General features: G+C 39.0%; 1 protein-coding gene across 6 annotated transcripts in view; it reads left to right on the top strand.

Annotated features, from left to right (window-relative positions):
• The window catches only part of col12a1a (collagen, type XII, alpha 1a), a 52453-nt gene extending 41243 nt beyond the window's left edge, over positions 1 to 11210 (top strand). For 5 of the 6 annotated variants that reach the window (XM_058090210.2, XM_058090211.2, XM_058090212.2 and 2 more), the window contains 13 exons: positions 401 to 487; positions 942 to 995; positions 1368 to 1463; positions 1576 to 1629; positions 4284 to 4337; positions 4468 to 4521; positions 4915 to 4986; positions 5065 to 5100; positions 5180 to 5246; positions 5882 to 6064; positions 6259 to 6336; positions 7398 to 7568; positions 10373 to 11210. In XM_058090210.2, coding sequence (XP_057946193.2) covers positions 401 to 487; positions 942 to 995; positions 1368 to 1463; positions 1576 to 1629; positions 4284 to 4337; positions 4468 to 4521; positions 4915 to 4986; positions 5065 to 5100; positions 5180 to 5246; positions 5882 to 6064; positions 6259 to 6336; positions 7398 to 7568; positions 10373 to 10521 — 1155 coding nt within the window. In that variant the 3' untranslated portion in view covers positions 10522 to 11210. Of the gene's footprint in view, positions 1 to 400; positions 488 to 941; positions 996 to 1367; positions 1464 to 1575; positions 1630 to 4283; positions 4338 to 4467; positions 4522 to 4914; positions 4987 to 5064; positions 5101 to 5179; positions 5247 to 5881; positions 6065 to 6258; positions 6337 to 7397; positions 7569 to 8973 lie in introns of all 6 variants that reach the window. The other variant, XM_058090214.2, reaches the window with a different exon arrangement.
• The last annotated feature ends 6149 nt before the right edge of the window (positions 11211 to 17359 follow it).

Raw genomic sequence — 17359 nt, forward strand, 5'->3', positions numbered from 1 at the left:
TCCATTTTCCAATTTATATTCTTCTTCTCTTCACTCCCATTGTTTAAGGCTGGCCCTTTTTTGTATGAAGTGATACAAAAAAGCCCAAAGAGGGTTCAACCTTGGATGCTCAAGGGTTTGAACCTTTGGCAACATTCGATTTTGGTCTGATTCCGAATATGACCTCAGGGAATCTTGATTTGAGTTGAAGTAAATACAATAACCTTGGCCATCAATCTTGAAGAGGAGTACTTCTATCGTTATATTAGGACTGACATTAACTTGATTGGTCAATAACAGATGCACGCATGCACATTTATTCAATGTTTTTACTCCAAAAAGGCACAGTTTTGTATTGGTATTTACTGCTTTTATTACACTTGTATTTCCCCTCCTCTAATCCTTTCTCTCTCTTTTCCAGCGAGATGAGGCAAAGTGCCCGGCCCTCCCCCACTCCTGCACATGCACACAGGATAGCATTGGCCCCCAGGGGCCACCCGGTCCTTCGGTAAAGACACTGCACATCCCACTTTCCTCTAACCTGTCTTCATTTCCTCTACATCTGATATAATGCTTTTCTCATATGGCAAACGTGTTATGAGGATGATGATAATGATAATGCCATACATTCTAATGGTGGTACAAAGATCAGCTTGACTTGCGTCTGATCTTGAGAGGTTTGAGGATGTCGCTCGCCTCAGGAGATATTTAGTTTTTCCTTTGAGCAGCACAATTGAGGATGAGGCCATTGACATGCAATGAAATGTGGGCTTAAGGGGGTAGTGTCAAAAGATAAGTGCCTGCTGGAAAAACTACAGAAGTCTGGATAATGTGAGCTAGTAACCCCTACTCGTCTCGTGCGAGGATCATTTGGATGGCTGTGGATTTTAGGGCTCTTGGAATCTTCTCCTCCACTCACACTGTGTTTTTTTTTTTTTTTTTTTGGCTCCTTGCCTTCCTAGGGCGGCCCGGGTTCTAAGGGTCCACGAGGAGATCGAGGAGATTCGGGCAAACCTGTAAGTGGAACCTTGCTAGACTTTTAACATCTTGTAGTGTTTTTGCAATCATTCAGTCCCTAACTGTTTTTCATTTGACTGAAGGAAGAATGTAACCAATGAAAAAGAAATTTCCCAGATTAGGAATGTCAAATCTCATTGGTGTGGTTTTCCAGAAAATAGTTAGTAGTCTGCAGCAATATGTTCGCTCACACCAACAGAAAGAACAACATCTGAATTTGGTTATCAAACACTTTTGCTGAGTATTCTCATTCAGCTCGGACTAATAGGGGTCAAGTAGCTTCAAGACTCAAGTCGGTTTTCTTTATTTAAGTAAAATGGCTGATGGATGTTGTCTTCTTGTTAAAGCATTGGTCTTGTGTATCTTGGCAGGGTCCAGTGGGTCCACGTGGTGAGCCAGGACTTGTTGGCCCAATGGGACCACCGGGTCCACAAGGTCCTAATGGATTGTCGCTACCTGGAGAACCTGTAAGTTCACATATACCATAATCATCACTATCAGTGTAGTGCCTACACAAATTCTTGGGTGACTGCAATATTTACAAGCGTCAAAATATGTATTTTTCTTCTCCACTGCCAGGGTCGCCCTGGACCAAAGGGAGATCGCGGAGACCCCGGCCTAGTTGGTTTGCAAGTAAGTTCCCCCCCCCCTTTTTTTTGTGGTTATGGATAGGAAACAAGAGCGTATCCTTTGAGAGAATCGCTGCTACTGAAGCCTGGATTCAGTTGACGTTGCAAAGATGGAAACCACACTAGGGAGTGGGAGGATTACCCTCCATCCTCAGGGACACCCACACACTCCGAGCAGAGCGATGATTGACAAACGGTAGACCGGCGTTTGCAGTTAAATTATTAAGTGCCGACTCCGGTTACTCATGGGAAAAACAGGGAATGGAACATCCATTCATCCCAGCTTTGTAACTGAAGATGATAAAGACACAATTTTGACTGTCTTTTGCAAACATTTGATGTCAGTCTGTGGATTTTGTGGATGAAGGGGGCGTCTTAGTTTATATGAATTATTCATCATATTGGTTTCCCAATTCAAACACTCACACTCACTGGACGGATGTAGGGGCCAAAGAGCTGTGAGTCTTGATGCCAGCTTTCTCGACAGGACTGTTATCAATTTTGTCGTGTTGTTGTGGTGAGCTAGAGCACCCTCACGAACCTCAGCGAGGATATGGCAGCCCCATTGTCCGGCTTGCCTGGTGAAGTCCCCCTTTGTCACAACACCCACTAGTGATCTAGATTCATACAGTACCAAACCAAGCTATTGAGATACTTAGTGTTTTTTTATTATAACACCATTAATGTACCATTAATGGATATCATCTGTCGACTACTTTGAGTGTGAAATTGTATGTTCTCTTTGGCTTCATAACAAGGTTTTGTTCTTCTTTAAGAGATTAAGATTAAGATATGCCTTTATTCGTCCCTGAGTGGGGAAATTTGTATTGCACAGCAGCAAGAGTACAGAGTCAGTTAAGCAGTACAAAATACACAATATAAAAAATAAACAATATAAACAACCCAAGTATTAACAAAATCAACAGTTTTTCCCAGAGTTACAGTGAAGAAAATAAGTATTTGAACACCCTGCTATTTTGCTATTTCTCCCACTTAGAAATCATGGAGGGGTCTGAAATTTTCATCGTAGGTGCATGTCCACTGTGAGAGAGATAAACTAAAAAGAAAAATCCAGAAATCACAATGCATGATTTTTTAACAATTTATTTGTGTGATACAGCTGCAAATAAGTATTTGAACACCTGAGAAAATGAATGTTAATATTTGGTACAGTAGCCTTTGTTTGCTATTACAGAGGTCAAACGTTTCCTGTAGTTTTTCACCAGGTTTGCACACACTGCAGGAGGGATCTTGGCCCACTCCTCCACACAGATCTTCTCTAGATCAGTCAGGTTTCTGGGCTGTCGCTGAGAAACACGGAGTTTGAGCTCCCTCCAAAGATTTTCGATTGGGTTCAGGTCTGGAGACTGGCTGGGCCATGCTAGAACCTTGATATGCTTCTTACGGAGCCACTCCTTGGTTTTCCTGGCTGTGTGCTTCGGGTCGTTGTCGTGTTGGAAGACCCAGCCACGACCCATCTTCAATGCTCTGACAGAGGGAAGGAGGTTGTTCCCCAAAATCTCACAATACACGGCCCCAGTCATCCTCTCTTTAATGCAGTGCACTCGTCCTGTCCCATGTGCAGAAAAACACCCCCAAAGCATGATGCTACCACCCCCATGCTTCACAGTAGGGATGGTGTTCTTCGGATTGTACTCTTCATTCTTCTTCCTCCAAACACGCTTATTGGAATTATGACCAAAAAGTTCTATTTTGGTCTCATCTGACCATAAAACTTTCTCCCATGACTCCTCTGTATCATCCAAATGGTCATATGCAAACTTAAGACGGGCCTTGACATGTGCTGGTTTAAGCAGGGGAACCTTTCGTGCCATGCATGATTTCACATCATGACGTCTTAGTGTATTACCTACAGTAACCTTGGAAACGGTGGTCCCAGCTCTTTTCAGGTCATTGACCAAGTCCTGTCGTGTAGTTCTGGGCTGATTCCTCACCTTTCTTAGAATCATTGAGACCCCACGAGGTGATATCTTGCATGGGGCTCCACTCCGATTGAGATTGACCGTCATGTTTAGCTTCTTCCATTTTCTAATGATAGCTCCAACAGTGGACCTTTTTTCACCAAGCTGCTTGGTAATTGCTCCGTAGCCCTTTCCAGCCTTGTGGAGGTGTACAATTTTGTCTCTGGTGTCTTTGGACAGCTCTTTGGTCTTCGCCATGTTACAAGTTAAAGTCTTACTGATTGTATGGGGTGGACAGGTGTCTTTATGCAGCTAACGACCTCAAACAGGTGCATCTGAGTCAGGATGATACATGGAGTGCAGGTGGACTTCTAATGGGCAGACTAACAGGTCTTTCAGGGTCAGAATTCTAGATGATACACAGGTGTTCAAATACTTATTTGCAGCTGTATCACACAAATAAATTGTTAAAAAATCATGCATTGTGATTTCTGGATTTTTCTTTTTAGTTTATCTCTCTCACAGTGGACATGCACCTACGATGAAAATTTCAGACCCCTCCATGATTTCTAAGTGGGAGAAATAGCAAAATAGCAGGGTGTTCAAATACTTATTTTCTTCACTGTATATACAATACAGTATGTGGATAATATGAAAAAGTCTGTTTAGTAAGTGCATGAATAGATTGTTCCCGATCATTGCATGTTGATTGAGTGTGTCTGCATTTTTCTCTCAGGGTCCTCCTGGGCCACGTGGTCCTCTGGGTGCTGTTGGACCAAACGGCGCACGGGTAAGGTCCTCCTCCGAGGCCTGTTGCATCCTACACTCACTCAAGCACATTATAATATTGATCGCTCTAAGCCAAACTATTCAACTATTGTATCGTAGCTCATGTATGATTGTATGTTGTTTCTACGCAGGGCCCGCCAGGGAAGGATGGACCATCTGGGCCTAGAGGCCCACCAGGGCCAATGGTAAGCGTCTGTTGATTTAAATGTGCTTTTTTATCTTTGTGTGCAACCACTGTTTCTATTTGTGCCTCCCATTTTTTTTCTCTTGTGGTTTGGGGACACCTGCATCTATTTAAATCAAGCCCTGCTGCAGACAAGCATCATGCCAGCATAGAATCCACATTCATTATGTGCCATCATTAGTGCCATTAGCAGAAGATGTTTGGGCATCAAGTGTGTTTCCATCCCCGCTTTAGGGCCCTTGGCACCATGTGGCCCAATGCTCAAGTTATGTGTGCATCCCTACTTAAATAAAGTTTTCAAGCAATAGTTAGGAGAATACTGCTACTGTGCTGGAATCAAACAAACCCAATTTTTGTTTATTTGTATGTCGGTATTTGTCTTTTCTTTCTTTAGGGAAGTCCGGGCACTCCAGGTGTACCAGGAATTACTGGGAAACCAGGAAAAACAGGGGATACAGGAAACCCAGTATGTATTAACCTGACAAACATGCTTGTAGTATACGCATAAAGAATTTAAACATGTTTTTTTTTCTCCTATTAACAGGGGCCTGTTGGCCTTAAAGGAGAAAAGGGAGAGAGGGTATGTATGGATGCTCTTACTCTATCCTCGTTTATCAATATTAATGAGAAAAATATTAAATGAACCCTTCTCATTTCAGGGAGACTTTGCATCCCAAAACATGATGCGCTCCATCGCAAGACAAGTTTGCGAACAGCTTGTGAACAGTAAGTATAAATATTTTACCTGATTAACGCATGTACGTCATGGCAAGCCACACGCTCCGTTATGATGGCAAATAATTCCAACACCTTATAAAGAATATTCGACTTGCAAGCAATTCGTCCTTGGAACGACTGCAGAGTGCATACAAGGACACGGAACTCCGAACATCAAAACAACATCTTTTTTCTAGATGTATTTGTGTGGTCTAAATAAACAGGGACAAAGAAAAACAACAAGTGGATATTGTTAACATTCACTTTGTATCTTCTAATGTTGGAGTCCTGCTGTGACGTATGCTTGGAAATCCCAGAAAAAAACACTCAAAACATGCAAAATCAACTTAAATTACGTGATGTTTTTGTACACAACCCTCACTGCTCATAACAACACAGCTGAAGTGTGATTCAAATGTTCTGGTTCTAATAGACGACCACAGATTTAAATTTTCCATTCATTCACAGCTTTTAAAACAGACAAATATATATAAATATGCCCTATCATTGGTTTTTCTGTTCCCAAAATATGATCAAAATTAGATAGTGATTAATCATCATTCATGAATATGAAAACTGTGATTAATCTGATTAATCATTTTAATCTTTCCCCCACTCTAACAAGTTTTCTTCTTTTTTCCAAGGCCAGATGAGCAGAATTGACGTGATGCTCAACCAGATTCCTTCAGGATACCGTAGCAACAGTCCAGGGCCAGCCGGTCCACCTGGCCCACCTGGAAATCCGGGAGCCCGTGGAGAGCCCGGACAAACCGGACGAAATGGCTTCCCAGGAAGCCCCGGTATGCCTGGAAGTCAAGGAGAAAGAGGTACTTGAACTGTAGAAGTTGAGTTTAAGGTCATGCTAATTATGAAGGAATTACATAAGAACCTTTCTGGTGTTAGGCTACACATGGTTCAACTTAACTTGTTTTCCATATGTGAGCTTCACACTCCCGACTCATTGCAGGAATATATTTTATCATTATGAGAGTGGTTTCACTCCTGTTGCTTATTTGTGTAGGTGTTCCAGGTGAGAAGGGAGAGAGAGGATCTCCAGGTACCGGACAAAGAGGACAAAGAGGTGCTCCTGGACCACCAGGTAAGACAAAACCTTCCTTGCGTTTTCGTTTGACAATGGCCTCCATTGTTAAATCCTCCATCCCATTGAGGCAAGCCACATAAGCATGTAGGTCCTCTGTTTATCATCTCGGGCAGCTGCAGACACGCTGCTGGTCTCCAGCAGTCATACAACATTATGTTTACACTAAATCCCACTCGCACAGTGGCTACATTTTCTTTTTCACAGAGCTTATGAGAAAACCGAGTTGGTCCCCTCTGTCCAATTAAAATGGTTTGAACATTTTCACAAAAAAATGTATTTGCTGCAGGCACCTTTATTTGTGGCAGCTGCGTCACATAAAGTTTTTGGAAAGATTCCAAAGATATTCCCAAACCTTTCTTTAGGATTTATGTGCATCAGGCTTCTCCAAACAGTGTGAAGATGTGAAATATTACATACCATATCCCGCGTTTTAAATTTAGCATTTTATTTCTCTGTACATATTGGCATTTTCCAGATGTCAGTTGAGGTCATGAGAGCAAAAAAACATGTCTTTGTAGCGTTACACTGTATTTTACAAACAGCTGAAAACTTCTTTAGATGTCCGTTTGCTCACAGGAAGCCATTTAGAAAAACCACACAAGTGCTCTGTTGAGTTCACATCACCTCACAGCACCAAAAGCTGAATCACGTCAGACACAACTAAAGACCTGTGGGAGGAAGTCCACTTTGATGACTCAGTTCAGCGTGTGCCTGTGTGTTTGTATGTGTGTATATGTGAAAAAATCAAATTGTTGCACAACCAAGCTTTCTTTGGTGGCTTCGTTGGACGACACATGGGTTCACTTAAGGCAGAGAAAAGAGCGAGGGGGAAAATTCCATGCTGAGTTCTCACTGTCTAGACAGATGGAGCTGAGGCTGGGGAGGTGGGGAAGAGCACCTTCACAAAGTTCCACACAGCTTTTTTTTTTTTTCCTCGAGAAAGAGTGAGAAGGGGGGGTGTCAAGCTTTGTAATTGAGCAATTGAAATTGTAAAATCACCACCGTTTCTACTCGAGATTTATATCACGAGAACATTGTCTGCTCTCACCTCTTTGTAGGAGTACAAGGGGACTCCAGAACAGGACCTTCTGGTCCTCCTGGCTCTGCTGGACCTCGTGGACCTCCTGGCCGTCAAGGTAATCCCGGGGTGAGGGGACCACCAGGACCCCAGGGATACTGCGACTCTTCTCAGTGCGTAGGCATCCCTTACAACGGACAAGGGTACACAGGTAAGCGTGTAGCTCCACTGTGTAGCTCCTGCATGCTACTACATGACATAGCACTCTAATTACACAAAGATCTGTGTAGAACTTTCACAGACGTGCATGTTCTGTGCTAGTGAAACCAAAATAATACATAATAAGTAATAATGACATGAAACCGACCAGTCGCTAAACTCCATCCATCCATTTGCTATACTACTAAAACTAAATTAGCACCTTTAGTCCCATTGATCACAATGAATGATTCATGAACATTAGGAAATTTGGAAACTGACTGCGGACCAGTCCAGGTTGTACCCCTAGGCTCCACCCCACCCTCAACCTCAAGCAGTATCAACAATGCCATTATGTAACCATTATACAGGAGAACCTCTAAAGTTGAACCTAATCCATTTGACTACAATTTTTAGATTAAAAAAAAAAAAAATTAATCGGAAAAATATTGAATATAGGAGACCAGGGTTCAATTCCACCGGTGGCCATCTCTGTGTGGCGTTTGCATGTTCTCCCCGTGCATGTGTGGGTTTTCTCCGGGTACTCCGGTTTCCTCCCACATTCCAAAAACATGCTAGGTTAATTGGCGACTCCAAATTGTCCATAGGTATGAATGTGAGTGTGAATGGTTGTTTGTCTATATGTGCCCTGTGATTGGCTGGCGACCAGTCCAGGGTGTACCCCGCCTCTTGCCCGAAGGCAACTGGGATAGGCTCTAGCACCCCCGCGACCCTCGTGAGGAAAAGCGGTAGAAAATGAATGAATGAATGAATATTGAATATAAACAATCAGTTCCAGTGTCAAACCGTCGCCATCAGAACATCTTAACTGTACAAGGAAATGTTTTAAGTCAGTGTTGATACAAGTGTAAAAAGAAGGTAAAACTAAAGTCACTCTTTAAGGACACATGACAGATGAGAGTAAGCTTCTGTGCATATTGGTTGGGCCTATGGTTACATGCTAATTAATTTCTTAATATTGATATCAATATTGATATTTACATCACTGTTTATGAAGCAGTGGTGTGCCTTCTACTTTCCCTTGACCAGAAATTTGGTTCAATTCTACAGAGTTTGACTTGAGAGGTTCCACTCTATTATGAACAATGGATCCATTTAATTTTTTTGAGCAGGGGTAGGAAAAAAAAAGTTGGAAACTTTCATGATTTCCAACTTGGACTCCTTATTTCGCTCTCATTACAGCCCCATATGCAATATTTAAATCCAAGCTAGTTGAGCTTATCAAAGGCCGTGTTTGGTACAATCCCTACTGGGAAGCGTTTAGCGATTGGTCAGTCGGGACTCATCATTTTCCACAACCTTCATATTGACTTAAAACATGCATGTAAATCACTCCATTGGCTTATTGTAACATTGTTTCACAGAGACAACTCACCCCCTCTTTGACCTATTTGCAGGTTTGGCATAGTAAAAGCTCTGAGTCAACTGTGCAGCTTTACACTTTGAAGTCCTGTTTCTGAGATGTTTTGCCCGTGGACGTAATTAATGAACATTAAAACCAAAAAGCCAAAAACCAGAATGGAAGTGGACTGCCACTAACATCATCTCACAGCTATTAAGCTACCATGATGGCAACCTGCTGGCCTGTTTGCATCTTGAACCACAAAACCGCTGGGAACAAAAAACAAAGACATTTCTACCAAGGGAGGAGCATGTACAAAACACCATCCAACACAACTACTAACAAAGAGGATTTCATAGTGTGTACATGTAGAGGTGAGACTGTAAATAAAACTAATTTTGTGCTTTGTAAATTGATGTATGAACTCGGATACTTCACTAAAATCCAAGCTTGTGCCTTATAACACCCCCGCTTACTTACACCAGCAATAACCTCTGTTTACAAAATCACCAGACTGAAGCATGTTCCATTTGTACTTTTAACCATCATGTTCTTTGTTCAGTTTTATTTTGTGTGTATGTCGGACAAATTAGTGCTCAATGTTGCTCTCTTGCTACTTTAGTATATAGCCTGGTTGGTTTTGTCTAGTCTTTATTATGCAAGAACGTGAGCGAAGAATAATATTACGAAAAAGGAGTTGTAACGCTACCAGGTGTAGTCATATTTTTCAAGAAAAAAGTCGAAAAATTACGAGAGTAAAGTCAAGGCTCGCTATGAGACCTAATCAGGCAAGATTATATATAAATACTTTTTTACTTTTTGTGCTTTTTCGGGAATGAGAAGAACCTATGCACATCAAAGTGCTCATATTGATAATATTGTCGATTTGACAAAGCAATGACTATTGCAAATTCTATTATTTGTGAAAAAATTAATTTTTGTTACTTTTATGCAAACCAATCCATAATATTACATGATAAAGTACTTTTTTTCTTTAAGATAATAAGATTTATTTTTGAAAAATCATGTGTCTGTAAAGTCGAAATAATTTCTTACTTATTATAATGCAATTTTATTATTGTGCAATAGCATTTTTTCTTGTAAATTCGGACTTTTAAATAAATTTATTCCCATAAAATTACAACTTTATTCTCGTAAAACAGCACAATTTTCTTGTAAATTGTCCAAAAAAACAAAATTCTCATCATCAACAATTATGACTTTATTCTCATAATCTTGCGACTTTGTTCTTGTAATGTTACAACTTTTTTTTTTTTTTTTTTTGCAATTTATTTTTGCATCATTCCTTATTTTTCTTTTCAGTGTAGCCCTAATACACCTTTGCCCTCCAGCAAAAGTGTAAACAGGGCATTTTAGAAAAACAAAAAAAAATTGTGCAATACCATTTGTGAAATTGTGCAACCCTTGTTTTATTGGCCACATATTTTCTATAGCCAACAACTACCAGCCTGAACCGGAGGTAGCGTCTTTACCCGTGGAGCCCGCTGGAGAGTTTGAGACAGTAAATTCATCAGGTTACAGGCGAAACCAGCGAAGAAAGCGATCGCTATCAAGAGACAATACAGAGAGACTAGCATCATAGTGAAAGTGTATTATTGACTTTCATGATCCATTTATGTGAGGATAAAGTGCTATTCAGAACATACAGTACGTATATGGGTTTGATACTCATAGTTATATTGAACATATATTGTTTTGACATGAGAATTTTAGCGATACATCATGGCTCATCATGCTTAGAGCTCCTTTTAATGTCTCCTTGTAATACCTGACTCCGATGTTGAATGCACTAATCCCTGTGAAAGGAAGTGAAAAGGAAGAACATCATGAATTTCCAAACCACCAGGTGTTCTTTTTGTCCATTTTTATGTAAAGCTGTTGTGGGAAATCCATGAGGAGAAAAAAAAGGTCTTTAATTGCAGCCCCTAAAGGTTTGTTCAGCATTATGTTTTGTATGGCCTATAAAAGCAAATAACCGTCTGACTTGTAACTCAACAACTTTTTTCAACCAATGTTTTTTTTTTTTTCTTTTCTTTTTTTGTTACCAGATGTGGAATTGCATGTGTGTGTTGTATAATTTACGGAGAATTTCTAAGTCAGAATATATTTGTTTTCTATCAATGCAGTTAGATTAGAATGCAAGACTATGGACATAGAATTGCTGTTCTCATGTTTTAACTGCACATGTTGTGAATTCCACGCAGCCTTATTTTCTTATTTATTTCTGAACAAAAGAAGAGGCATTTTTCAATAAAACTACTGAAAATGTTACTTTTGTTTCAAATTTCCATGCATTTTTTTCCCCCCTCCCTCCTACTAGGAAATGGGTTTCCTGATCTGGAGTGACAGCCTGTTCATTCCCATGTAAAGCCTTTAGGAATAGACTTTAAAGCTTCTATTTATTTTAGACCAGCCTAGATTTCACTGTATGTCAGTATAACAGGAAAAGAGAAGCAGGAGCGGGAAAATAAATATTCACAACTTTTCAGACTTGTCCTCAGAGCACCTTTCCTGCTTCGGGGTACGAATGATTAAGTTATGTGAGGAAACCACGGAAATTAGATGGCGCTGATACCAAACCTGGAAAAACATTTTCACAAATGATCTATACGCAACTGGGGGAATATGAGATAGATGAAGGAAGGAACAATTGATGACATTTTTATTGAGAATTAAGTAGAATGAGTGTAAAGTCCAGAGATATGGAACGGGGGCGGGTATCAAGGTCAAAATCACAACCGTAAAAGCCAACTCAAAATATCTGCAAATAAAAAAAACCTGTACTTAATCTTTCACTAAACATTAAACAAAAAAATGTGTGTGTTAGTTGGTAGATTATATCTCTGACGCCAATACATTTCATACCATTGAAAAGCCTGTTTGATTCCCTGTTTGAATATAAAAACCATGCATTGCTGAGTTTTTATTGGGGGTCAAACACTTAAATAGTCTAATACCTGGTGGTCCACACTTCCTTCTACACTCGCAAAGAGTTCCAAGATTCACAGTTTTCGGGTTGTTACTGAATTGTTAATTAGACACAACAAGTGTTTTTTGCATAATGCGTTTACGACACAGCATACAGACCATCTTCCGTTGTTTAGTAATGATAATGGTAATGGTTTAATTTCATTTGAACATGCATCAGATTACAATTGAATGCATCCCATAATCAGTTCACAGTTCCACATGTCCAAAAGGAGTAGGAAGAAGCAAAGCTTATTAAATCCTACCCCTCCATCTGGTACTTTTACAATCAGTAACTGTTACATTTGTTCACTTCCTGCTTTCTATTATAGAGTTTAATGTTTTTTTGTTTGTTTTTTAATAATGCACCTCGTACTGAAGTACAAGGTGATATGACCATCCAATGACATAATGGGTACCATAGTAAGTGTCAATATAGTGATATATATAGCACATCATGACTGGTTCAAGACTCTTCATCCTTGTATTTAGCAAACATCAACTGCTTGTATTGTTTCTTGAATTGGCTCATCGTTGTGCATTGTTTGAGGTCCTTACTCAATCCATTCCATAGTTTGATTCCACATACTGAAATGCTATGGCTTTTTAACGTAGTCCTAGCATATAAGTGTTTCAAATGTAGTTCTTCCCTGAGATCATATTTCCCCAAGTCGTTTTCCACATCATATAATGCTACACATGACACCAACTTCCACGTAACACACATATTTCCTAAAGAAACGTAATCATGTGTAAATATATTTAGAATAAACACGTTTTTCCAGTTTATTTTCATACACACTTTTGACACTTGACCGCAGTGAGCACTTTTTTCAGTGTTTTTGGTCGTTTCCTGTGATGCACTTTTCGAAACTCAGTAATAAGTCATTCCGAAAATCCCTTTCGGAACAATTTCCATATGCCGGAACAGCACATGTAAGCGGCGTTTTCGCTTTGATTTCACTTGGCGTCTTGCTGCAGCTACAAATGTTTGCCCTCCATCTGTTTGAGCTTGCGACGACTGCAACTGGACGTGATGTCGTGTACAACCCAGCAATATATCTGTTACGCTGAGAGGAAAAAAATACTAAATATAATAACACCCTCCCCCCCTCTACAAAATGGTCTATTTTTCCTGGTAGCTGGTATTAATTCTAGGTATAAGCACAAAAAGAGTGTCTGTCTGTACAGCTGCTTCTTATTTGACATAACACAGGAGGGAGAAAAATGTGTAAAAACACTTGACATACAGAGAAGAGCTGACATGAAAATAAGAGGGGAGAAAAGCTGACTTCTGTGGATGTGTAGTCTGATATCAGTACGGAATCTTAAATAAACATCCACATAACCCAAACAGGCCTCCGGAGCAGACTATCACATTCTTTTATATACATGCATGATGACAAAATGACAAATTGGAGTCAAGAGAGTAGACTACTAGTACACTACTGTTTGCTCTTTGTACTATTGTACTATTTCTACATTCTACTATTCTGTCATGCAAACGGCCAAGTCTGCACAATTTTCACATATTTCAAAAACAATAACCTGTAAAAAAATGTAGAATTGCACATACTGTACATGAATTTCACTTGAATGAATGAATCTTATTGCACCTAAGTCCCGTATTGCCCATTTTGAAGCTTATTGTACATAACAGTGGGATGTGTATGTATTATGATTGTTGTTCAGTAGTTGTTCAAAGACAAAAAGTTAGCAGTGGTTATTATGTAAAACCTTGTTCCAAATTAGTCTGACCGGATCATTTTTCATTAACTTGTTGTATTTGGTGTTTTTATCAGTGTATTGTACCTCCTTTGTGTTTTCTGTGTAGTAGTGAAGTACTTTATTACACTAAAGTTCTACCACCTGTACTTCTATTTCCATTCATCAAATGGGAAAAAAAAAGGTGCTTCAAAATGTGAAGACAACCAGCAAATGCTCTACTGTAAAGCAACATAATACAACTTGTAATTATTATGTGTTAACAGCTGGCCATGTTGTTAGAAAACAGATGCAACTCCGATCTTTGTTAATTCCCCATGGGAATGCTATTTTCCTCTTTTTTTCCCATCACATCCACTTATGCAGTTTTTCCTCGAAACTGTCTTAAACAAATCTTTATTATGTGCTGTCTTTTTGCTTTGTTGAAAACCCAACATGCATCTGTGATCACTTTGTAGTAGTGGGCTGCTTCATAGTCTGTGGTTGGGACTCCCTGTTTTATCTCTCAGTTGTCTCCTCCAAAAAAGCGGACCACACGTCTTTTCCTCATCGGGAACGTCTGGTTAGTTTTAAGTAGTAATTCATTTGGGAAAGGAATGATTGGAAGGAAGCATTTTACTTATTTGCGTCCTTTCAATTTGAGACAACATTGCATGCGTATTTTTGAGGCTGGAATAAGTTGTGTACTTTTGTTTTATGTTTTCATTCAAAGCAAAAAATGGATGTCTGGTTTTATGACTGTATGTATTTGCCTGTGACACTGTTATTTGATGTCTTTAAAAGGCATAAAAGCAAATGGGAGAGGTGTGAACGGATAGAATGCACATTAAATTGACAATAGATACACCTGGAGTAGTGGTATGATACATTAATGTCACATATTTTACAGTTTTGCTTGATTTATTATGAAGGTATTGATGTACAGAAATGGGAGGTTATTAAATGGGGATTTGCACACGGTGCACCCCTTACGACATGACATCAACACCGGCAAATCTAAACACCGATCGAGCTTCAAAGAAAGTCTTGTAACAGCACAGCAGGACATTTTACTTTGTATGACTGTTGAAACGGTTTATGATTCATAACAAACCTATAATCAAGATTTAGTGTCACATTCTGTGCAGTGCTTCAGGCTGACTTAATACAATGCCAAGAGTGAACTAATTATAACCAAAAATGTTGTTTAATGCCAGAGGTATTACATCTACAATGGGATAAAATGGAAGTTTTATTCAAATATTATTCAGGCCGTGCATCATACCAGCGATTAGACAATGCAAAGGACTATACAGTATTTCATCCCATCAAATACCAATAGATAATTTAGAGCTAAAGTCTTTTTTTGTTTATTTTTTAATTTTATTTGGGCAAATATATGAAACATTACAGTGCATTTCTTACATCAATCAAAATATAACTTTCCATTATTTACATTTGTATTCAACTATATGATCACAAGCCCAAAAGGAGTTGGCTGAAGCAAAAGCTTTTTGCAAGATATAATCATGTTCATTTCACTGTCTTGTTCTCTCCTGTTATTATTATCGTTTTAATATTGTTATTGTTATTATCATTATTATCATTATTGTTATAATCTTTATCATTATTACCATTATTATTGTTATTATTATCACCACACCACACGTCACACGCACAAACAAAACTTTAAATTATTGCTATTTATTCTAATTTATTTAAATTATTTGTACAAATTACTGTTTACGTTGTACATTGTTGTTCATATTTGATGTAATCTATTTATTCTCCACATTATTATTATTTATTATTACACGGGAGCCAGGCAACGGCATTTCGTTGGGAATTTAACTGCTGTGTTATTGTGCAATGACAATAAAGAAAGTCTATGTCTATTATAATCATCATTAATATTACCATTTCCATCATTATAGTTGGAACAATTTTTGGATTTTTTTTTTTAATTATATAATTTTATAGACTTCATTGCTTCTTGTAGAGTGCTGTATCATTCCATCTGTTGTTTTCTGAAATCCGCAGTATTTGTGTTTTTATTGTCAATTTATTTGCCCACTTTTCCCCCCCAAGTGTAACATTTATATATCATTTTATGGATTGCATGTGTCTAAAATTGTGCATTAAAAAACAAGAACTTGAGACTGTGTCTGAACAGGTGACCAATTCAAACATCAGTTTCTTCTTGTTAAGCCCTACCTTGAAGTTTTTAAACGTGCTTTTAGTGTGTGTGTGTGTGCAAGGTTTTTAGGGTTTTCAAATAAACAGTATACGATTTGATTCCCTGAAGCAATCACCGATCAAAACAGATTGATTCCAATCAAAACCACCGTAGGAATGTCCTTCTGAACATAAAGGAGTGCAATTGCCAGTGGGCAAGTATTCAGTCAGAATGCAAGACAGTACAGTAGGTTTCCATCCGGTTCGATGCCAAAAGAAACAGCAGAGCAGGACTCCCCTTTGAATGTGTCAGAAGCAGAGCCAACAACTCTCCAGCTGACCTTGTAAAAAAAAAAAAAAAGTACAAATGGGTGTGAATTTTCCCTCTGTGAAAAAGGGCCAGTCAATGGTCGTAATCCAGGATACTTTTTGTACTGCTTTACAACCCAAACCCATTCACAAGATGTTTGCTGTGTGTGCGTAAGTAAGTACATGTGTTTGTGCTGAAAAATAAATATTTACAAAATGATTTCCTTTTATTGAGGCTGATATACTCTTACTTGTAAACATTTGGGATTTTATTTCTCTTTTGGTCTACGAGCCCAGTTGTGTTTACACAAATCTGGTTCTCTGGTCTAGACCAAAGTAGACAATAACATGTGGTGTGTTATACCGCGCTCGCATTGATATCTTTAACAACGTTTGGCCAGTGAAAAGCATATGGATGAAGTTGCAATCTGATTGCACAGGAGTCATTGCCAGTGAAGTGGTTCACATAGCTGACTTATGTAGGATCATTTCACGTTCAATAGGTGCCAGCCCCGGCTATGAACCCAAACGGTACAAGCAGTAGAAAATGGATGGTTAGTGATATTTTTCCCAGCTGAAACAGAACTATGAGACTACCTCTTCAAGGGGATTAGCTTGATGCATACCATGGTTTAGGTCAAAGGACCCCCGGTTAAAGGTTTAAGACGTGTCATGGCTGCCACCTGTCAGGCTTAGGTGTTTTTCATTATCACTCATTGCTTTTGCCCGTTATTTAACTTACCGGAGATCCACCTACCAATCCTTCTGTCCTGAGTTCAGTCTTGAATAGAGGTCCAATTCAGGAAAGGTCTTAAAGTTGAGGTTGAACGATTCAAGTCATGGACTTGACTTACTGTATGTTTGTGGAGTTAAGACCTTGAAGTGAGATTGCACTGTTATTATTCATTCATTTTCTACCGCTTATCTCAGGGAAGAACTAAATTTGAAACACTTATATGCTAGGACTACGTTAAAAAGCCATAGCTTTTCAGTATGTGGAATCAAACTATGGAATGGATTGAGTAAGGACCTCAAACAATGCACAACAATGAATCAATTCAAGAAACAATACAAGCAGTTGATGTTTGCTAAATGCAAGGATGAAGAGTCTTGAACCAGTCATGATGACAGGTACTATGGTACCCATTACTATGGTACCCATTACTATGGTACCCATTATGTCATTGTATGGTCATATCACCTCGTACTTCAGTATGAGGTGCATTATTAAAAAAAACAAAAAAAAACCTTAAACTGTATTATGG

Source organism: Doryrhamphus excisus, linkage group LG14 (genome assembly GCF_037039965.1).
Source record: "Doryrhamphus excisus strain RoL-2023G ecotype Guam linkage group LG14, RoL_Dexc_Guam_v1.1, whole genome shotgun sequence".
NCBI classification, from domain to species: Eukaryota; Metazoa; Chordata; class Actinopteri; order Syngnathiformes; family Syngnathidae; genus Doryrhamphus; species Doryrhamphus excisus.